The sequence below is a fragment of the Dasypus novemcinctus genome, chromosome 19 (assembly GCF_030445035.2).
Source record: "Dasypus novemcinctus isolate mDasNov1 chromosome 19, mDasNov1.1.hap2, whole genome shotgun sequence".
Classification (NCBI taxonomy): domain Eukaryota; kingdom Metazoa; phylum Chordata; class Mammalia; order Cingulata; family Dasypodidae; genus Dasypus; species Dasypus novemcinctus.
Genome location: NC_080691.1, coordinates 78478081 through 78502180, shown reverse-complemented (window position 1 = coordinate 78502180; position 24100 = coordinate 78478081). Strand labels below are relative to the sequence as shown.

Below are 24100 nucleotides of genomic sequence, written 5' to 3'. Positions count from 1 at the left end.
TGATGATGTACTTACTCAGATGCCATTTTGCCCTGCCTCCCTCATATCATATCTTTTAAATTCAATTCAATTTGGTTTTGAAAAATTATTATTTTTATTAATGTTGTAAATTACTCAGTAAAACACAAGATAATAACTACAGTAACAATAAATCTGCTTTGGTCATTGGTTGCACTCTCCTCCTCCCCCTTTTTGTTCATTACTTAATATTGAGTCTTTTGGGATGATGTTTGCTCTGACTGCTTCAGGTTGAGAAGGGATGTAGATATTATGGAGCAGAGGAATGTAATTGATTTGCTTGCAGTTGAAGATACTCTATGTTTTTGGGGTACAGCTGGTCCATCCTCACTATTTTGTTAGGGGCCCAGGGCATATCTAAAGAACTTAAGGGTGGGAGTTGATCACATATCTTCTAGGTTTCAGGGTTGAACTGGCATATGAACAATCTGAAGACTTTAAGTCTATGAGAAATATACTTAACAGGTAAATTGAAAATTTTAGGTTCAGATAAAGGAGTAGAAGAATCATAATTAGGGAAGTTATAAATGAATGTAACTATGTTATATATAAAAATAATAAAAATATAAAATTAAAATAATTTTTGACATTATGTTTTTCACCACTGTAAGGTCTTTGTCTTGTATGTATGTATGGAAGATTATGAATGTGTTCAAGTGTTCATGGGTCATTGTCACAATGGATGGAGAGTCATACAGTAGCTGAAAGAATATTGAATTCTTATCCTGGGGAACTCTGCCACATTCTCTAATGGGACAGCAAGAATTCACTGAGTAGAGGGGCAGTGACTAGTGAAGGAGACTGGACTATTGATGGGCCCTTGACAGTGATGACTGTACCTATGAACCTTTACTTTTGAAATAGAAACTTAGCCTAGTATTATAGGGTGCCTAAGAGTTGTCTCCTGAAGGCCTCCTTGTTACTCAAATGTGACCTCTAAGTGAAACTGCAAATAAACTCACTACCTTCCCTGTGACATGGGACATGAATCCCAGGGATGAGCCTCCACAGCACCAATGGATTATTATCTTGCATTAATCAGCAATGCATTTGTAGAAAAACCTTGACCAGAATGGAAAAATATGAAATAAAATAGTTTTTATGGTTGTTTCTATGGTGTATATAATTTTTCTAAGGATAAAATATGCAACATTTCCTAACCCCCACCTCATCTTTTTGTTAGAGATGTTGTGAGTTTACAAATTAGTCATGCATAACATATAGGATTCCCATCAAATCACAACCACTAAAATATTGCATTATAGTGGAATATTTGTCAAAAATGATGAATGAAAATCCTCAAAATATTACTACTAATTATAGTACGTATTTCACATTTGGTGTATTTTCCCCACAAACAACCTTATTATTAATACCATGCATTAGGATTGTATATTTGTATGGTCCATCCAAAGTGTACCCTGAGTAGCTCTCAGTTTGACCATAGAGTTGTGCTGTCATCACCTAAGTTGACTTTAGAATGTTTTCATAGCTCCAAGATGAAAAATATCATACCACTTTTTACCCACCTATTGTTGATTCTTCACATTGATGTAGTACCACCTTGGCATTGCTGTGAAAAATATTACAGTATCATTGTTAACTATAGACCATAAGTTACATAAGTTTATTTTTCCAAGTATCATCATATTCTTACCCCCTTGTAATATTGATGTGCATTTGTTCTAGTTCATAGAAAAACATCCTTGTGTTTGTACCATTAACTACAATTCTCATCCACCATCGAGTTCATTATGCTATTCAGTCCCTAGATTATTCTCTAGCATTCTTTCAATTGACATTTACATGGTATCATTTAAAAATTTAAATCTTTGTTCCACTTAGAATTTATTCTTGAGAATAGTATAAGATACGGTTCTCATTTTATCATATTGAAAGTTCTTCTTTACCTTGGTGACATAGCAACTGCATTTATCATATACTAAAGATTCATATGTCTTTCAGTCTATTTCTGGACTTGGAGTCTATCCTATTAAGTTATTTGCCTATTCATGCACCAATACCACACTGCATATTGGAGCTTTAGAATAGGTTGGAATGTCTGGTAAGGCTCGTTCTCCCAAATAATTTTTATGTTTATTCTTGCATAGTAGTATCAACTCCACTCTATGAATTATCTTGTAGGTATTTTTATTGAGATTGAATCATATTTATAAACTAATTTAGTGAGAACTGTCAACTTTATAATGTTGAGTTGTCCTATCCAAGAAGACATGATGTTCTGAATATATTTATGTTCTGAATATATTTATGAGCAATGTTCTGAATATATTTATGAGCAATGTTGAACAGAAGGGTTCTCATGGGCAAGGGAAAAAATTATACAAATCTAGAGAGTGAAAAACAGTATTTTCTCTTGATTCACAGATATTGATGAGTGTAATTCTGGGCTCAAAAATTGCAAGAAGGATGCATACTGTACAAATACAGATGGAAGTTTCTACTGCAGCTGTTTCATAAAATATCCACAATTTAACTGGGTGGCTAATTTAATTGGCCTTCGCCCACCAGGATGTTATGGTAAGAACTTTCAAATATTCTTTCTACCATGGAAGTAGAGGGGAAAAAGCCTTAGAGAGCTCCACCAATTTCAGGCCATGATAAGACAGCAGGGCTCTGTCCTGGCCATGCCCTTTATCCCTTTGATTTCTTGGTGATATTTTCATGGAAGTTCTCAGTCACCATCTCTATGTAGATGTCTCACTTTTTTTTTTATCTCCAATCTGGGTCTCTATCCCAAGCTTCCAATAAATCTTCTCTAATTTTCTACTGGACTTCCCTTACTCATTTTAAATTAGATGTCTATGCCTAGACACCTAGATATATACTAAAAACCATGAGTTCATATGGGTACCTCTGATTTGTAATTCAACATCTAGCTTCCTTTTATATTTCCTTCCTTCCTTATTTTAATTCTTTTGCTGACAAGGAGAAACCTACCTCTAACTATCTGTGATCAAATTACTTATTTGTTTAATCTTAATAACATTCAATGCTTTGAGTTAGATAGACTTGAATTCAAGTCCTGCCTCTACTTGAGGATGACTTTTGGTTAACGATTTAACTTCTATCAACTTTATTCGTAAATGGGAATAATAATAGTACATACTGTATTAGTTATTTGTTGCTGCATAACAAATTACCCCAAATTGAGTAGCTTAAAACAACACATATTTATTATCTCACAGTTTCTGTGGGTAAGCAACCTAGGCATGGCTCAGCTGGGACCTCTGCTTCAGGGTCTCTTACATCTTCAGTCATGGTGTTGATTGTGGCTGGGTCTCATATGAAGGATTAACTGTGGAAGGATCTGTGTTCAAGCTCACTCAAGCTGTTTCTGGCAAGATTCAGTTCCTTGAAGGACTCTTTTCCTTTGTGGTGTTTGGTGAGAGGTCACCCTAAATTCCTAGATCTGTAGGACCCTTTAGCTTTATCATAACAGGCACATGAGAAGAGCCAGAAAGAGAAGGTGAACAAGACAAGTGTAACCCTCTATTATAGCCTAATATCAGAAGTGACATTCCATCACATTTGCCTTATTCATCTATTATTAGGTAGTGAGTCACTAGGTCCATTCCGCACCGAAGGGGAGGAGATTACGTCAGGTCATGGCTACAAAGAAGTAGGATCCTTAGGAATCATTTTAGAAACCTGCTTCCCTTACCTACCATTTATGATTACTGATGCATATAAAATGCTTAGGGTAGTGCTAGACATCTAGGAAGCCTTTATAAAATCCAAATATAATGCTATAGTGTTCCCTTAAATGAGATAGTGTATATGAAGTTACCATAATATCTATATCGATTTTTCCTTCTCTGTCCCCCCAGACTCTATGATGGCCACTGCCTTATTATCAATGTTGTAAATTCTTCCATTGCTAGAAAAATAATAACTCTACTTTAGTCTAAAGTTGCATCCCCTCCTTTGTGTTTTTTCATTCTTCAATCTTGAGGATTTTGGGGTGGTGATGCCCACTCAGTTTCTGATCGAGAGGAGCTTAGATTCCAAGAGGCAGATAGATGGAACAATCTTGCTTATAGTAGATACTCCCTGTATTTTTGGGATGGGCTTTGCCCATCATCATTCTTTTGTTAGTTGTCTTGGGCGAGTCCAATGAAATAGAGAATAGGTATTGCAACTCTATTGAGATTCAGGGTTCAACTGGCATATGGACAAACCAAAGATTTAAGTCTCTGGGACATGTATTTAATGAGTATTGTGCTAAATATAGATTCAAATGAAAGGTGCAGAAGAGTCCTGTGTAGAGAAATTACAAATTAATCTAACTCTCTTACATTGGGGGGAGCATATATTACAAGGTAAGGTCCACTGACAGTGTGTCAAATTCCTGAGATCATCTGCCCTGTCTATAGTGTCTAGATGCCTCAGGAATCCCCAGCTCATGGCATTATTTACTGTAGCAGTCAATGAGATCCTTCTGGTATATGCACAAGTGTAACCTTTGGAATGACTTCCTGACTCACTTTGAAATCTCTTAGCTATAAAAATTTTTTTGTGTTTAATATTTCCTCCCTTTGTTTGAGGTCTCTTTCCAAATGCACTGCTAGTTGCCGCTTGGTAATAATTCCTCAGTGCCTGGGAGGCTCATCCCTGGAGTCATCCCACATCAGCAGAAATGTAGTGTATTTATATGTTGAATTTGGCTTGGAAAGAAGCCACATTTGAGCAACAAGCAGGCTTTCAGGAGGTAACCCTGAGGCAATATATAATACTAGGCTAAGTTTTAATTTCACAGTAGGGTTGATAAGTACAACCAGGAATATTAAGGACCTGGTCTGTCCCCTTTCCTTAAGCTCTGCATGTGTACTTGGGAGATTTTCCCACTCTATTAGGAGATGTAGCAGGACTTCCCAGGATAAGAATATAATATTCCTTTGGTTATTGTGTGGGTATACACCCATAAGGTTACCCCATAACCACTTTAAAATACTCATATGCTATAGAGCACTGCCCGAGGTGCACCCTTTCCCACACATTCCCCCCTCACTGACACCCCACACCAGTGATCCCCCCTTGCCTCAGTTGTGACAATTTTGCAATCCAAAACTTCCTCTAAAACAAGATCCAAAACTCAATAGATATAAATAATAAGAAAATAATAACAAAAAAAGAAATAAAATACAAAGGTTGAAAAAACATTTCCTTGTGTCTTTCATCACCATGAGATCTGTTATCTTTTACGTGCAGTGACAATTTCTTCCATATGTTCCCCCAGTGTCTAATTTTTTTTCACTTTATTTTCAAAGGAGCTTTTGGTTACAGAAAAGTCAAATAAAATTATACAGGATTCCCATATACCCAGCCCCCTCCCCCCTCTCCTACTCTCCCCTATTAATAACATCTTATATGAGTATGGTACCTTTGCTACAATTGATGTACAAATATTGCAGCATTGCTACTGACCATGGTCCATGGATTACATTATGGTTTACACTTTGCACCATACAAAGACCTAACTGTACACTTTGAGGAACTAGAAACAGGACAACAAACTCATCCCAAAGCAAGTAGAAAGAAGGAAATAAAGGTTAAAGCAGAACTAAATGAAATTGATAATTTAAAAAAAACACCAGAAAAAATGAACAATACCAAAGCTGGTTCTTTGAGAAGATTAATAAAATTGGCAAGTCCTTAGCTAGGTAGCCTTCTGAATGCTTACCTGGCTCTCCCCGCTCTATTTCCCTTAGTCGAGTTGGTTTTCTAAGGGGTTGCCTCCCATCTCCCCTGGCTTCCTTCTCTCCCAGGACTAATTAGACACCTGTCTCCATCTACCCCCTACTGACCTTTTTTCTCCCAGGAGAGTTGGGTGTGCTAGTCTGCCTGAAGAGATCTGCCTTCCTCTCCTTGGGGCTGCCTCAGTGCTTGCTAGGGTCTTTTTTGAGATTCAAAGAGGGCTCAGCTGGCCAAACTCACTGAAGAGAAACCAATCCCTACTCTCTGCCAGATTCTTCTTCCTCCCAGCAAATGTTCTTCCCCCACTCAGTTGGTTGCAGTGAGTCAAAGGTTTTACCAAAGGTATTTGCCTTGAGTGTAGGGTATATGTGCCCTTCCCAGCCACTTGGGTGAGCAACTCATGTTTTTAATTTGGCTTCTTTCTCTCTCTGTCCCTCTTCTTTCTGGATAATGTGCAGTACTCTCCTGGTATGCAGATGCCAAAAGAAGCTCCCTCAGATGGCTTTTTGCCCTTTTTCCATTGCCTTTGTGAGAGAATTGAGCCCTGCCTATCTATTCAGATGTCATTCTTCTCAGAAGTCTCCCTAATTCCCTTTTACCATTCTATGATAGAAGATATTTTAGACTTCTTAGAAGGGAATTAAGGTGGACTTTGTGAGCATCAGGGAAAATCCCAACTTGAAGATGATAGGAAATAGGAATGTGAGTCAGGCCTTTCCTATCCCATATTCCACTTGAATGATTATTATTCTTTCCTAGAAAACACCAGTGAAGAGACACCATCATCTTCATCAGGGAACATTTGGGTAAGTGGGGAAAAGCCTGTGCTTGGGAAACAATTGGTCATTCTTACCATGCCATTCTATAGCTCAAAAATTACAATGGCTCCCTATGATTTTCTGTATAGGGCAGTTCTCATTTGGGAGGGATATTTTCCTAACCCATGGGATATTGGCAACATCTGTAGACATTTCTGATTGTCATAAAGAGAGGAAGTTGTGCTGTTGACATCTAGTGGACAGAGGCCAGGGGATGCTGCAAAACATCCTACAATGTTCAGGACAGAACTCCAAACAAAACATTATCTGGTCCCAAATGTCATCAGTTCCTCAATAGATTTAGAAAATCAGTCTCAGTTGTCATTCAAAGATCTGTATTAAACATCTAGAACTTCATCCTCAGCCCTTCCCACCCATTCTTTCCCTCCATACTTTATTCTTTGTAGGTTCCAGATGTCTCATCCTCTAAGTCTTCAGGTTGTCATAAATAAAATGGGGCTAATGATATGACCTTTGCAGCACTCTATGTGATAAATGAGAAAATACTAGTCAAGTTTAAAGCACAGAGTCTAGCACCTGAATAAATGTTGTTGTCTTCTGGGATCACCTACCCACACCTACCCATATTTCTGTTTTCTTAAGTTTCAGTAAGTTTCTACTTAATTCATTTTATTTCCTTGAAAGGAAAATCTGATGATCAATGGAAGCCAAAAGGAACTTGCAATAAATATTACCAAGATACTTCAGCAAGTAGAATTGACCATATGGAAAGAGAATTTTAATTCTACAGGAATACATGAGAATTCTGAACTTGACATAGGTAAGAAACACTGAGAAAGCTCCTAATATGGCCACCATAAGGGCTCCAGGTCCCGGCATAGTAAGGGCCTATGGATGATAAAATCTGTTACTTTTCAGCATTATAGATTTTCCACATGGAAAATCTACTTGAGTAGGGCTTGCTTTCAAAAATAAATTCAAGGTGCCAAGGAATAAGCCTGCTTTATTACCCATTCCAACTTCCCTTGGTCTGTTGAAAGTATTTTCAACACAACATGGGTGGAGGTATAGATTTCACTCTGAGCAGAGCTTTAGCTTCATATATATGATATGTACCCCTGTTACATATGATACTAGAACAATCTACACCTAGGTGCCGATATTTGGTCCCTGGTTCAGACTCCTTTTTCCTCAGGAAAAGGTCTGCATTGTGATCCTTGTTGTACCTTCTTTCCAACAAGCCTTCCTGAGGACCATCCTTATTCACATAAGAGGATCTAACAGCTTTAAATCTCAAAAGGGAAGGGAGACATTCACTCTAATTCCCCTTCTCTTCAGGAGACTCCTTAGCTCCTGTGTTTGTTGATTCTTTTAAAGAACCAACTTTTGGCATTGTTGATTTTTAAATATTACTAGCATATTTTCTTTTTCATTGATATATGCTCTTTATAATTTCCTTCCTTCTACTTTATTTGGGCTTAATTTGCTTTTGATTTTCTAGCTCCTTGATGTGATTGCTTAAATTATTGATTTGAAACCATTAGTCTTTTTTAATCTCTGAATTTAGGGTTATAAATTTGCTATGAATTAGCGCTTTGCATTTAATTCTAAGCACTGCTTTAACTATATTGCAAGTTTTCATATGTTGAGGTTTCATTATATTCAGTTAAAAATATTTAAAAATTTTGTGATTGTTCCTTGAGCCATGGGCTGGGTAGGAGTGTGCTTCCTCATTGTCAAATATTTTTTTTAAAGATTTTATTTATTTCTCTCCCCTTCCCCTCCCCACCCCGGTTGTCTGTTCTCTGTGTCTATTTGCTATGTCTTCTTTGTCCACTTCTGTTGTTGTCAGCGGCACCGGAATCTGTATTTCTTTTCGTTGCGTCATCTTGTGGTGTCAGCTCTCTGTGTGCGGCACATTCCTGGGCAGGCTGCACTTTCTTTCGTGCTGGGTGGCTCTCCTTATGGGGCGCACTCCTTGCACGTGGGTCTCCCCTACATGGGGGACACCCCTGAGTGGCACGGCACTCCTTGTGTGCATCAGCACTGTGCATGGGCCAGCTCCACACGGGTCAAGGAGGCCTGGGGTTTGAACCGCGGACCTCCCATGTGGTAGACGGACGCCCTAACTACTGGGCCAAGTCCGCCGCCCCCAAATATTTTTGAATTACCTTTTTTGCTGATTTCCAACTTAATTCTTTTGTGGTCTGAAAGCATATGCTCTAAGATTTCAGTATTTTGACTCTATTGGTACTTGTTTTACGGTCTATCTTGTTGAATGTTCCATTTTAAGTAGGCTTCTGAATCAAGACAAAAGATTTGGTGGCATAGTGAAGATTAAAATAGCTTCTTGAACAGAGAGAACTTTATTTCTTTAGCCATTTGAACAAAAAGAGTCAAGTGCTCACGGGGCAGTTCCGTGGCAGCTCTATGTTCTGTCACCGTTAACTTTCATCTCTGTCTTGTGTTCCAAGATGGGTGCCCTAGTTTCACATTCTATTACCAGCCAGTGGGAAGGAGAAAGGAGAAGGAGAGATATTCCCATCCCCTTTAGCACCCCTACTTCTTTTTTTCCATATTTTATTATCTCTTTTTTAAAGATCCATAGATCGCACAAAATGTTACATTAGAAAATACAATAGGTTCTCATATACCCCATTCCCCACTCCCTACTCCTCCCACATGAACAACTTCTTTCATTAGTGTGGTACATTCATTGCATTTGGTGAGGACATTTTGGAGCATTGCTACACAGCATGGATTATAATTTACATTGTAGTTTACACTCGCCCCCAGACCATTCAGTGGGTTATGGCAGGATATATAATGCCTGCATCTATCCCTGCAATGTCATTGAGCACAACCCCAAGTCCTGAAAATGTCCCAATATCACACTTCTTTTTCCCTCTTCCTGCTATCAGCAACTAATGTGGCCACTGTCTCCATATCAATGATATCATTTCTTCCATTGCTAGAGTCACTGGCTAGAATGCCAGTTATTCCTCCATCCTGAGGACCCTGGCATGGCAATGTCAACTCTGCCTCTAAATCGAGAGGGTCTTAGATCCCACATGGCTGATGGATGGAATTCTCCTGCTTGTAGCTGTAGACTCCCTCATTTCCCTGGTGTGATGGTTGACCATCCTCACCTCCCTGTTAGCTGACCTGGGTGAGTCCAGTGAGCTGGAGAGTAGGTGTTGCAACTCTGCTGAGGCTCAGGACCCAGCTGGCACCTAGACAGTCCAGAGATTCAAGTCTCCTGAGCATACACCAAACCCCAGCACCAACTACTCGCTCAGTAAAAATGACAGAAGAGGCATGTGTAGAAAGGTCACTCTGAGTCCAACTCCATCACACTCAGGAACACAAATTCCAGAGTAAGGCCCATTGACAAGGCACTCAACTCCAGAACCATCTGTCATGACGGCAGGACCTGATGTCTCCATAGTTCCCAGGAGCACCCCTATCTGGGGTTATATCTACTTTGGCTATCTCTGAGGTCCTGCTGAGATTTGGGTAAGGGTGACCCCTCCGATGGCCTTCTGACTCATTTTGAAAATTCTTAGCCTTTACCATTTCCCCCTTTTATTCAAGGTCTTTTTCTAGTTGCATCACCAGCTTAGCATCCCTACTTCTGATCTCCCATCTATTGGCCTGAAAGTAGTTACATGGTTGCAGGGGAGGCTGGGCATTGACTTGAATTTAACATAAATTTGGAGTTCTACCCTCAAAGAAAGAAGAGACCAATGGATAGCAAGGACAATTAGCAGTCTGTGCCTTTTTAAAAAGTGTTATGAGAGTGATCTTTTGTCAGACTTTGTGTTTTTATTTCTGAGAGTGTCCACTCAAGGGGTTCTTCTCAAATACAGAAGATCTGTTCCCAGGTAACTACTTCCTTGAAAAACTATTAAATGGTTAGTTTCTCTTTCTTAAAAATGGTTTCATACTTCTCAGGCATTTCAGTTATTCAAATTAAAAGAAATATTTCTTCCCTTTATGTATACTGTGGTAAAGACTTATGTAGTCCTCTCTAATTCCAGTTCTCTAGCATGGCAATTCCTCTCTTAATCTGGTTTGTTTAACCAGTGTAAATTTCTTAGGCAATTTAGGCCATTTTATCCCCACTTGTCAAAGATGTGGGAGGGTGTGTCATCTGATCTACCTTGCTTTTGGTGCCTGCAGATGAAATCAACATGTATTAGTCAACCAAAGGAGTACTGATGCAAAGAACCAGAAATTGGTTGGCTTTTATAAAGGGCATTTATTTGGCGTGGAAGCTTACAGTTGCATGGTCATAAAGTGTAAGTTATTTCTCCCACCAAAGTCTTTTGCCATGTGTTGGAGCAAGATGGCTGCCAGTCTCTGAGAGGGTTCAGGCTTCCTCTTCCTCCTAAGGCTCTATGGCCCCAGCTTCTTCCAATATCAGCTATAGGCTGGGATAGGTCTTATCTCTCTTCTGGGGCTTATTCCTCTCTGGGCTCAGCTGCTCTGCTCTCTCCACAAGGTCAGCCGTAGACTATAAGGCTCTCTGTCTTTCTGGTGCCTCTGCCATGTCTATGGACCCATGTCGATTCTTCTGTGTTCTTCTCCTGTGTGGTTACTTCTCTGGGCTCCTGCATTCAAAACTACAACTAACTCCTCTGCCAGGTAGTTTTCTCTGTGAGACTCTACCTTACTTATGTGGCCCAATCAAAGCCTTAATCATTTTTTAATCAAGTAAATGTGAAATCTCTGAATTTAATATAATCTAATATATCCAGAGGAACAGACCAATTTACAAACATGATCCAATGTCTATTTTTGGAATTCATAAATAATGCCAAACTGGTACTCATTGGTAGGGGGCTTTCTACATAAAAGGGTTCTTCAAAATTCCCTAGGAATGAGAAGTGAAAGAGCTTACTTTCTTAATGTTTCCAGTCTATGAAACCAAGAGGTGCAATGAGACAAGCAAAAAAACTTTTTTGGCAGCTGGAAATAATACAATGGATATCAACTGCAACCACATTTTCAAAGGACCCACAAGAGGTACTGTGTCTAAACTGGATTCTTTTCACCTCCCAATTCTAGACAATGTTGTCTTATTTCTATGTAACTGGGTCAAATTGATAAAATTTTTTAAAGCAGGGGAGTCTACATGGTGGAATTAAAAAAAGCTCTGCTTTAGCCACTGACCAAACTGGGTCAGTTGGATGAACTTGGGCTCCCATAAGGAGTATGTGCTTGGAAATCACACTCCAAAAATGGAATGGCTATATATGAATAATTGCAGTTTGAGAAACACTGCAGGAAGTTAAAGGAAATTATATGTATATTTAATTTCTGTGAATTAAATTGTACATGCATGAAAAAGAGAGGGAAAGAGAGGGAGAGAGGGCTAGGAAGGGGGAGGGAGAAAGGAAGAGAGGGAGAGAGAGAAGAGAAAATTAACTAAAGAAAATGTGTCATCTTATATAGGTCATCCTGTATACTTTCTCACCAAATTAGATACCCCAGAGTGAGCTTAAGTCAGTTTAAGACAGAATATGGGGGAAGGGGACTTTGCCCAGTGGATGGGGCATCTTTCTACCATATGGGACGTCCGCGATTCAAACCCTGGGCCTCCTTGACCCGTGTGGAGCTGGCCCACTCACAGTGCTGATGCGCACAGGGAGTGTCCTGCCATGCAGGGCTGTCCCCACATAGGGGATCCCCATGTGCAGGGGGTGCGCCCTGTAAGGAGAGCCACCCAGCATGAAAGAAAGTGCAGCCTGCCCAGGAATGGCGCTGCACACATGGAGAGCTGGCGCAGCAAGATGATGCAACAAAAAGAAATGTAGATTCTTGTGCTGCTGACAACAACAGAAGCAGACAAAAGGAACAGGCAGCAAAATGGACACAGAGAACAGACAACTGGGCCGGGGGGGGGGGGGGCGGAGGGAAGGGGAGAGAAATAAATAAAATAAATCTTTAAGAAAAAAGACAATATGGGGGAAGCAATCAATTGACTGGGCTCCTGTCAACTATATGGGAGGCCCTGAGTTCACGACCCAGGGCCTCCTTGTGAAGGCAAGGTGGCCTGTACCCACGGAGAGCTGATGGCCCATGCCCATAGAGAGCTGGTGCAGCAAGATGATGCAACAAAGGGAGAAAGCAGACAGAAGAATGTGCAGTGAATGGACACAGAGAGCAGACAGCAAGCAAGTGGCAAGGGGGGGATAAATAAAATACATCTTTAAAAAAAGACAGAATATGGGATTGTTTGGTTTCCTCAGCCTATCTGAGGTCTACCTGTCCCTCTGAGGGCAATCATCTTGCCTTGGGACAGTGATTTTGATATGTAAGAGTTCATATAGATTTTGATAACAAATTACCATATTTTGCATATGTATATATGATGCATTATCATATGTATACATATACAAAACTCCCCATTCCAAGTTACATTTAGTGTATTGTATGGGCAATTTAAGTTTTTCAAGGAAAATTTTTGACTAAACATGTTTGCCTTATGATCCTCAGATATTATACACATGTCCCACATCCCCAAACTATGCAAATCTTATGAAATTATCTCTCTTCTATTTTCTCAGACCAGAATGCAGTTGCATTTATTACTTATCGATCTCTTGGGAATATTCTCAATGGATCCTTTTTCAGTGAGCGAAGAGGAAGGCAGGGAGTGAAACTGAACTCTCATATTGTGAGTGGCACAATTGGTTCAGAGAAAAAAGTTAACCTGTCTGAACCTGTGTCCCTGACCTTCCAACACACTGAGGTGAGTAATTCAAGGACTGGTTCTTTGGCCAGGGTGCCTTAAAACATGAGGGTGAATTATCAGGGTCCTGGCAGGAAACCAAACCAAGAAGGAATGTTGTAGTACCCAGAGATTGACCACAGTGGGAAGCCATGGTCTATTGTGATTAGTAAGGGAAGAAATTGTAGGAGTGATGTGGAGAGGGTGGCCACGGTGGCTGCTGATGGTCGGGAGAGGGAAGAAGAGATATGGTGTGGGGGCATTTTCAGGATTTGGAGTTGTCCTAGGTGGTGCTGCTGCAGGGACGGATGCTGGACGTTATGTGTCTTGTTGTGGTCCACTGGGTGGACTGGGAGAGAGTGTGGACTACAATGTGCACCACTGTCCATGTGCTGCAGCGGTTCTCCAGAATGTATTTGCCGGGTGCAGTGGATGTGCCACAATGATGGAAGAGTTTGTTGATGTGGGAGGGGTGGTGTGGGTGGGGTGGGGGGTATATGGGAACCTCATATTTTTTGAATGTAACATTAAAAAGAAAATAAAGAAGAAAAAAAAGACAAAGGAAGAAACAGTATTGCCACATCAATGAGAGCTGGAGGCATGGCAGAAGAATCTGCCTGCTGGAGCAGAAAATAGCCTTAAGGAGATAGGGAGTAGGAAGGAAATACCTGACTTCTCTTTCTTCCCACCAATGCCTCTCTCACCAGTGCCTTTCATTGAGAGAACCCACCAGAAGCCAACCAACAAGGATCCTGGGGGAAGCAACCCATAAGGGTCAGTCCCCAGGGCATTGAGATTGGCAGAAAAAGGCATAGTAACTAAAGAATTAATCCTAAACAGGTCTGGTGGAGTGACACTCTTCACCACAAGTGCTCAAGATGATGGGATTTTCCCAGCCCAGTGTATCCATGACTAACCTATCGAATTCCAATAATAAAACCAGAAGGAGAACACTTTTATGTTGTTTTCTTTCCAGCCTGGTGGTGCAAGAACAGAATATTTCTGTGTGTACTGGGAAGGATCGAAGGAAGGCGGCAGCTGGTCAACTGGAGGTTGTAACTATAAGAGCAGCAACGATTCTTACACCAAATGCGAGTGCTTTCACCTGTCCAGCTTTGCTGTCCTTATGTCTCTTTCACCCAAGGTACCAAGATGCATGGTCATCTTCTGTGAACCTGACTGTGTCCAGTAGCCTGTGAGGTTGTCATGTCCATATTTTAGGCACTCAGATGCAAGTAGCTTACTGGGGAGATTATTTCGGGAAAGGCTAGATGGGGAATGGGAACTATGAAACAGGAAAAGGACAGTGGCCAAAAGGACAGGGGGAATTATCAAGCCATTTTCCATTGCAGGGCAACTCCCTCTGATAGCCAGTGTAGAAAATACACCTCAGAATTATCTTAACTGAGGGGTGGGGGATCTGGGGTGTTTGTACACCAACTCCCTGCAGTCATGTGCTGAGGGCTGTATCCACTGGGCTTTAATTCTTTGACACTTCCATGGTCATGGGCAGAGTGAGTTCAAGTCAATAGAGAAAACCCTTAGTCATTGGGGAGTTGAGTTTGCAGGCCTTACAGTTGTAAGGTCTGGGAGGATCTGGAAATGAAAGCACCTGCTACTCCGTGAGAGAGATGTGCAGCTAAACCTCCCTGGTCTGACAGAAGGAATTCACCTGGCTGTCACCAATGATAAAGTATAATTCCCTGAAATTCTCAGGTCCCAACCAGGACTAGGATAATTCGGGTTTAAAGAAATTTACTTAACGTCTTCCTCCCTTTTTTCAAAGCTTCCATTTAGTGAGCCTTTACTATATAACAACCATTGTGCTGAGTGTTTCATATGCATCACTTCATTTTATTCACTCAGCAAATATTTATTCAGTATATACTATCTGCCAGGCACTGTTCTGGGCATTGGAGATAAAGCAGGGAAAAAGACAAATAAAAATTTTCAAACTTCATGGAGATTTCATTTGATATCTGCATTGTCCTAAAGGAATACCAGTTACGAGTGGTTCTTGAGAACTTGAAATGTGGCTAGTATGATTGAAGAACTAAATTCTTAATTTTTAAAGATTCTAAATTAAAAAAAATGAAGCATTATGGATAATTTTCTTTTTGTTGTTAAACACAACTTTATTGTTCTGGTAGGACTTATATTTCCTTTCCACTATTGAAAATATAGAGTCAGAATTGAGATGTGTCACTTTAAAATATACATTGGATTTCAAAGACTTAATATGAAAAAAATGAGTGTCAATCATCTCATTGATAACTGCTTTACACTTATAACATATTGAATTGATAATATTTTGAAAATATTGAGTTGAATAAATACTTTTATGAACTTTTAATTTTGAAATAAATTCAAACATACAAGATAGTTGTAAAAATAACACAAAAGTCATACAGAGAACCCCAATATATCCCAACCCAGATACCCAGATCCTCCAATTTTTGACATATATGTCTCAAATTATATTTGACATATAATTCTCTCTGAACCTCTCTCTCGGTATTATTTTTTTCTCTCTCACATCCACCTATCTTTCTCTTTCTTTCTCTATCAACTTATTACCTATCTATATATCTCTTTAGTGATCTATCAAACTATCTTTTTCTGTATCTATACCTTTCTATATCTATCTGTATTGGTCAGGGTTCTTTTGGGAAACAGAATCAACAGGAGATATCTGTAAATAATTGAGGTTTATACGATTCTCTCATGTGACCGTGGGGATGCACAAGTCCAGATTCCTCAGACAGGCTGCAAACCAGGGGCTCCATGAAAGTCCAGTGAAGGTCTTTGATAAGTTTCCAGGAGACGGTGGCTGTCCAAAGACTAGAAATTCTCTCTGAATGCTGAAATCACTTCCCCTTTTAAGGCATTCAACTGAATGGATAAAGCATTACTCATTGCTGACGGCCATCTCCTTGGTTGATGTAGATGTAATCAGCTATCTATGCAGTAAACTCAGGGATGACTAAAGTCCATAGATGTCTTTGAATTACAATTAGCCCAGTGCTTGCTTGACCAAAAACTGGGCACAATTACCTGGCCGAGTTGACACATTAGCCTAACCATCACACTGTCGATCTAGCATCTACCTTCTTTTTACATATTTTGATTGGCTACTAGAAAGTTTAAACTTACCTATGAGGCCCACAGTGTATTTCTATTGAACAACTCTTGTCTAGTGGTTTCAGTTTTTTCACAGCCCTGCATAGTACATATTAGTGTCCTCATTCTAAAGGTGGGGAAACCAAGTCTCAGGAAAGTAACTTGCTTAAAGGACTTAATGGGGAAGCCCATCATTCCTCATCAGGATCCTAACTCTGGAGGTGGAAAATATAACAGATACCTCCTTTTGTGGCTCACAGGCAGACCCTGTGCTGACCGTGATCACCTATGTGGGGCTAAGCCTCTCCCTGCTGTGCCTCCTCCTGGCAGCCCTCACCTTCCTCCTGTGCCAACCCATCCAGAACACCAGCACCTCCCTCCACCTACAGCTCTCTCTCTGCCTCTTCATGGCCCACCTCCTCTTCCTCACCGGCATCGACCGAACTGAACCTGCGGTAGGTGATTTAACCAAATAACCTCCTTATCATAACTACATGTGCTGAGAAAAGATGGGAAGAGAGGCAGCGATCAGCTGTGAGCGTGTGATGGGAAAAAGCAGGGTTTCTCATTTCAGCTCTGCTCTTGAAATTTTATGAAGTTCAAACAAGACCTGCCCTTTCTGAGAGGCCATTTACCAAAGGGTTTGTCAGACTGAAGGTATCAGGTAGGATGACATTAGCTGCTATAATAAATAAACTTCAAAATGATAGCAACTTAGCACAAAATTAGCCAGTTGTGCTCCACGCTCAGGCTAATACAAGACCTGCCACTTTTCATATAATTCCAAGGTCACCCCAGGGTCCTCATGCTTTATTTCTCTTTGATTCTCCAGTCTTTTGCTAAATAAAATAATATGTCATGAATAAATAAGGTTATCATATTTTTTAATGCATCAGAATAATCCTTCTTTGAAAGAATCCCCTTGTCGTATACAGAGGAATACATATTCTAATGGAGGAGAGAGAGAGTATGAATTATGACAATACAATAATAATAAACTTTTCCCATTTTCCACATTGAGAACTGGAGACTTTGTGAGTGTAAGGAATTTTTTTGGGTCACAAGTATAGTAGATGAGCCAATATTTGAATCTAGATGATTCCAATTATGAATCCTCACATGCTTATACAGCTAACTGGAGTTTGGGACAGACTTTATAGAGAAGAACTTTGTGATGGATCTCAAATCGTGGATTAGAGTTTATTGGCCAAAGAACAGAAGGAAAGGTTTTCAAGGCAGAAGAAATCATGAATATGATATATTTGAAGGAGAAAAGAGTGTGGCACTTTGGGGGAATAGTAAATACTTCATGTCAACACCTCAATTCTATTCTCAGGCCCATATAGAATTCTCAAATTCATTACGACTTCTTACTAAATCCGAAATCCTCAGCACAATATTCCAGGGAGCTACTACCAATCAATCTAAATTGGCATCCAAAATAAAACCCATTTCATGAAACAGGGGAGAATGTTGAGGAATGGATGAAGATGGTGCTAGAGTCAGAAGGTGAAAGGCTAAGATTACGTTTTAACATCTAGGTCAGGAGTCTACAAGTTTTTTCTGCTAAGAACCAGAAAGTTAAGTATTTTCAGCTTTGTGAGCCATAGGGTCTTTGAAGGAACTGCTCAGCTCTTCCATGGTAACCTAGAAGCAGCCATAGTTGATATATAAATGAGTGCGGCTGTGTTCAAGTAAAACTTTATTTACAAAAAAAAAAGATTGGCCAGATGTGACCTGCAGACTGTTGTTTGCTAGGCAATAGTGAGCCATGAAATGATAGAAAATGCTTTTTATTTAAGCAATAGTGAGCTCTAGGCAATAGTGAGCCATGAAATGGTAGAAAATGCTTTTTAGGAGAAAAACAATGGATAACAAAGGTAAGCTGAAATGAGATAAAGCAAGCAGCATAGAGAAACTGATGGGGCTATTAATAGTCTAGGCTAGAGTTCATGAAGATATGAACCAGGGTTGGGGAATTGGGTAAGATTTGAGAAAAATTTATAAAGTGGTAATGTTAAGACTTGGGGCCCAAATGGATATGGAAGAGGAGGGCATGGGAACAAACACAGATAATGATGACTCTGAGATTTCTAGTTTGAGGGACTTGGTTGGTGAGTGATGATGTCATTAACCAAAGTAGAGAAAGAGGAAGAAGTTTGGGACAGAAGAGATGATGAATTCAGATTTGAATATGTTGGAGGTACTGCTCAGACACCCAAGTTGAGACATTCAAAGACAATTGGAAAAAGGAGTTTTGAGCCCAAAAGAGATTGGGGCAGGAGAAAGTTTCCTGCATGAAGGAGGAAGTTCATATACAGCAATGGATGTAATTATACTGGGACAGTGAAAAATGAAGTATATTAAGGGGTGAACTTTGAGGAAGACAAACATTTAAAGACTGGGAAGAGAAAAATGTTCGAGAAGACTAAGTAATTAGCAGTCAAAGTTAGGAGCAATCCTTAGCAGATGGGTGTCCTGGAATCCAAAGGAGAAGAAATGTCAACTAGGCAGACCAAATCTACCGAGAGGTCACATAGGGACACTGCTGGATTTGGTAAAATCAGGAGGTGAAAAGGGAAGTTTTAAAATGAGAAAAATGAATCTCCCTTTAATCAGGGGTTCAGCAGGAAACCATGAAATAAATTATATGGATCTTGAAGTTCTATTTTTTTCATCTTTTCCCCCTTTATAAGAGAAGTCATGGGTTTAAAGAAAATATACCACCCTATTATTGCCTTGGTGTAAAACATTTGCTGAAATTGATGATAATATATTTTTATAACTGTATTATAAAATACAATTATATTTTAGAATACAATTATAAAATTATGTTATAATCTAATTTAACTTATTTTAACTTAGTGGTCACTGTTTACATAGTATAGTTACGTGGATTTTTGAAAAAAAATTATTCTGTTACCATAAATACAATCTAATATTTCCCCTTTTAATCATATTCAGATACATATTTTAGTGCTGTTAATTATGTTCACAATGTTGTGTTACCATCACCACCATCCATTACTAAAACATTTCCATCACTTCAAATAGAAACACTGTACATACTAAGCCTTAATTTCCCATTCATTATCTGCACCCTATGCCTTGGTAACTTATATTCTAGATTCTGACTCTTAAGGATTTACTTATTTTAATTGGTTCAAAGCAGTGCTATTATGCAACATTTGTCCATTTGTGTCTGGCCTACTCATGCCCAATATTGTAGCTTCTCTGGATTAAGGATGTTTTTTAAGAGGCAGAAGATAAGGAAAAATATCTGTTGGCTAAGTATTCAGGACATAAGTCTAAATTTTTCTTTCCACCTGATATTAGTGACAATTCCTTGCTATTCAAAGAGAAAGATAGGACTCTTTACTGTTAAAATATTTTATTTCTTCTATGATATATTATTCATTTTATATATTATAGGGTTTGGTATGCTCGAATTTTGTTTCTATGACAATGGGGATATTCATCTGTGGTTTTCTTTTCATGTAAATCTTTGTCTTCACTTCAGACATGTTTTTTAAAATTATGTATTTTTAAATAGGAAACTTGTGTGCTTACAAACAATAATGAATAATGTGCTGAATTCCCATATACCGCTCCTCCACCAACACCCTGCTAAATATAGAACAGCTGTATTATCTAGCAGTCCCTCTACTAGGAAGGCTGAAAACAGGGACACAGACTTCTGCACACTGATGTTCATAGCGGCATTATCCACAATTTCCAAAAGATGGAAACAACCCAAGCGTCCATCAGTCAATTAATGGGTAAACACAATGTGGTATGTAAATAGAATGAAATACTATTCTGCACCAAGAAGAAATGAAATTGGAACACAGATGGCAACATGCACGAACCTTGAAGACATCATGCTGAGTGAAATAATCAGGACACATAAGAACAAATATTGTAGGGTAGAATATGAACAAAATATGAACAGGAAAGACATGGAATTAAAATCTAAAGTATAATTTATTAGGAGTTAGGATGAGGGCTGAGAAGAGGTACTGATGTGCAATGTATGTAGAATTTTTAATTAGCTTGACTGTAAAAGTGTGGAAATGGATAGAGTTGATAGTAACACATAGTAAGCATAACTAACATGGCTGGTTTACTAATGTCAAAGGCATGATTTTGATATTAGGGTCTTTCTGGTCTCATAGAGTGAGTTGAAAGATGATCTTTTCTCTTCCATTTCCTGGAAGAATTTGTATAGAACTGGGAATATTTCTTCTATATTTGTAAGGGATATTGGTCTATAGATTTACTCTTTGTGATGTCTTTATATGGTTTTGATATCAAGGTAGTACTGATCTTACAGGATGAGTTGAGAAGTGGTCCCTCCTCTTCTATAAAATTTTTGGAAAATATTTGAAGTGGTGGTATTATTTTTATTTTAAATGTTTGGTAGAATTCATCAGAGCAGCCAACTGGACCAGGGGTTTTCTTTTATCATTGATTTTCAGAAACTTAATTATGATCTGCCTCAATATAATTTTCTTCATGAGAATTTGGTTGGGATCATTGAGATTTTGAAGAATTCAAATATTTCAGACTTCATTTCTTCAAATATTATTTTCTGGCCTCTTCCCCTCTTGATACTCCAATTACAGGAATGTTAGGCTGATTGATGTTATCCCACAGCTCCCTGATGATTTATTTAAAATTTTTGTAGTCTTTTTTCTCTCTCTGGCCTTCAGTTTGGATAGTTTCTATTGCCTTGTCTTCAAATTCAGTAATATTTTCTTCTACCATGTTGAATCTGCTCTTTATTCCATGCAATGTCTTTTTATCTAAGGGACTATATAGTTTTTAATCTCTAAAAATTGCATTTGGTTTTCTTACTTATCCTCCATCTCTCTCCCTATCATGTCTACCATGCTTTCCTTTATCTATTTTAATATCTGGAGTAAAATTATAAAAGCTGTTTTCTCACCTTTGTCTAGGAATTCTATCACCTGTATCTTTTTCTGTTTCAGTTAATTGATTTTTTTTGGCTGGATATACAGGCATCTTTGCATGCCTGTTGATTTTTTTATTGGATGCCAAATTTTGTGAACTTTATGTTATAATACTTTTTTATTTTGTTTTGTTTTTTTATTCCTTTACACACTTTTGTTATTTCTCCAGAACATAATTATTTGGAAACAGTTTTATCCTTTCAAGTTTTGATTTTAAAGTTGGATAGGGCATTGACAGAATGTTCTTTAGTTGAAGGCTATTTTGGTCCCAGTATTGATGGAATACCTTCCTGAGAACTTGACTTTAAGTCCCATAACTTAATGGGCCGTTTCACTGTGACTAGTAGGAATGGTAAGTGTTTTCAGCTCTGTGAGAGCTCCAAAGATTGTTCTGCCTGCTCCTTTTTATGGATTTTTCACATGTCTTAGTTTCCTCACAGGCAAGTGCTCTTAAGCACTCTGCTGGAGATTCAAGGGGAACTTTCTGCAGATCTTTCTCTCTCTGATCCTCTGGATTTCTAACCCTCAATCTCTCTGCCTCTATGACCCTCCCATTTCCTCTGTTTCTATATACATATAGAAACTCTCTGGTCCTTTGGATCTCTGACCCTCTGTCCTTCTGTGTCTATCACCCTCAGTCTCTTCCCTCCTTCTCCTGTACCTCTTCTTTTCTCTGCAGCTCCATATGCTGTGGCATTCCCCCCACACAAACACACAAATTCTAACTACCTTGATCTCCTAAAATTCTAACCTCTGTGTCATCAATTCTTCAAGACTGCTGGACTCTAATGTATTACCTCTTCCAGGGCTATGGCCTAGAATGTCTCTGACTGTGCCTCAGAAAGTTTAGCAGTTTGATATGGTTCATGAATTCCAAAAGTCGATATTGGATTATGTTTGTAAACTGGTCTGTGCTTGGACATGATTAAATTATGATTAGGGCTTTGTTTGGGCCACGTCAGTAGGGTGTTGAATCCCAGCCCCTCCGTAGTGGTGGTGGTGGGGGGGGGCGACTCACAGATAAAAGACATGGCAAAGGACAGAATTGGAGTTTCGTTGCTAGAGTCCTGAGGTGGAGCCCCATGAAGTAAGCACACAGAGGAGCTTGATCATGAGGAAAGAGAAGTCTCTGGGAAGAGAAACAAGTCATTCACCTAATATTCTTCAGCTGGCCTTATGGAGAGCGGCAAAACCTAGAGAGCCTCATAGTCTACAGCTAACTTTGTGGCATAAACAGAGAAGGTGAGCCCAGAGAGAAATGAATCCTGGGAAGAGAGGAACACAGGAAGCCTGAATCCTGGCAAATGTCAGCAGCCATCTTGCTCCAACACATGTCAGTAGACTTTTGTGAGGGAAGTAGCTTATGCTTTATGGCCTGGTAACTGTATGCTTCTACCCCTTTATAAAAGCCAACAGATTTATGGTATTTTGCATCAGCATGCCCTTTAGCTGACTAATACCGAAGGCTAACCACATATGTTTAATTTCAAGGATTACTTAATGCACTGCTTCTGATCCAGTATCTGTAAATAATTATTTCATGTGTTCTTTTTTCAGTTTTTGTTTGTTGAAGGCTGGGGATACATCCAGTTTTTTTTACTTCAACGTGATTAGAAATGAAAGTCTTACTGCCCATATGAGAGAATGATGAGAAAACATAATATATCATAAATCATGACTTGTATAAGAGATAATGATTGTAATCAATTGTATTTTTCAATCTCTTCCAACATAAATAAACCAAAAAGGTTTTCCTTATGTTATTAGCCCAAAATAATGTGACCTCCATGATTTCCAAGAGTATAAAACTCAGATACGATTTATGTTTTCTGAATGCTTTACTCCTTCTGCAGAAACATACAAACTTGAATGAGATACAAGTTCTTCTTTTACTTTCTAAACCTAAATATAATATAGAATATTTTTTATACTTCAACAGGAGATCATCTGTGATCCTGACATTTTTAGATTTTTCACAATTTTTCAAGAAGACTCTTGATGCATTATAAAAGGTCTATAGGCATTTAAGTAACTAAATTTGAAACAAATATTCTTTGTAAAAATCATCACAAACTAGTAAAACCTAGAATGGTGGAATATCCTTTTGTGCTATGATGATTATATATATATATATATTCTGAATTAGATGGTTTAGAAAAGCTTTTCCATAAATGTGGTACTTGAGAGATTACTAGATTAAAACCAAACAAACATTCTTAAATTTTAATTTGTATGTATTTATTTGTTTGGCCATATTATAAACGGCATGTAATTCTGGTTTTCCATCTATGGAAAGTGATATAAATTTGTCTTAAAAAACTACATTTACACGACAAATACCATATGATATTGCTTATGTAAAATACCTGGAGGAAGTAAATTCATAGAGCTACAAAGTAGATTATAAGTTACTAGGGGACGGGGGTAATCGGTAGGGGAAATTATTGTTTAATGGGTTCAGAATGTCTTTTTGAATTAATGAAAAAGTTGGAGTATTGGATGTTGATGATGGTAGCACAATATTGTGAATATAATTAATACCACTGAATTGTACATTTGAAAGTGAAATTTTCAGTTATATATATGTGTTATCACAATAATTTTAAAATAAAATATATTTATTTGTAACGAGGCAGCTCCAGTGAATGGTGGGCATTGTTCTTCATTTCCTCATTGACATTGTCCTACATAGAGATCTCGAAAAAATATTTGATTGCAGTTGGTTTAATTGGAACTGATCCTAAGAAATCCTGATA

General features: G+C 38.7%; 1 protein-coding gene across 1 annotated transcript in view; it reads left to right on the top strand.

Annotated features, from left to right (window-relative positions):
• Positions 1-24100, top strand: part of LOC101439178 (adhesion G protein-coupled receptor E4-like) — a 50666-nt gene that overhangs the window by 24509 nt on the left and 2057 nt on the right. Inside the window, exons 3-9 of the mRNA XM_071209689.1 lie at positions 2407-2559; positions 6496-6542; positions 7200-7335; positions 11436-11543; positions 13088-13272; positions 14228-14395; positions 16632-16826. Coding sequence (XP_071065790.1) covers positions 2407-2559; positions 6496-6542; positions 7200-7335; positions 11436-11543; positions 13088-13272; positions 14228-14395; positions 16632-16826 — 992 coding nt within the window. The remainder of the gene's footprint in view (positions 1-2406; positions 2560-6495; positions 6543-7199; positions 7336-11435; positions 11544-13087; positions 13273-14227; positions 14396-16631; positions 16827-24100) is intronic.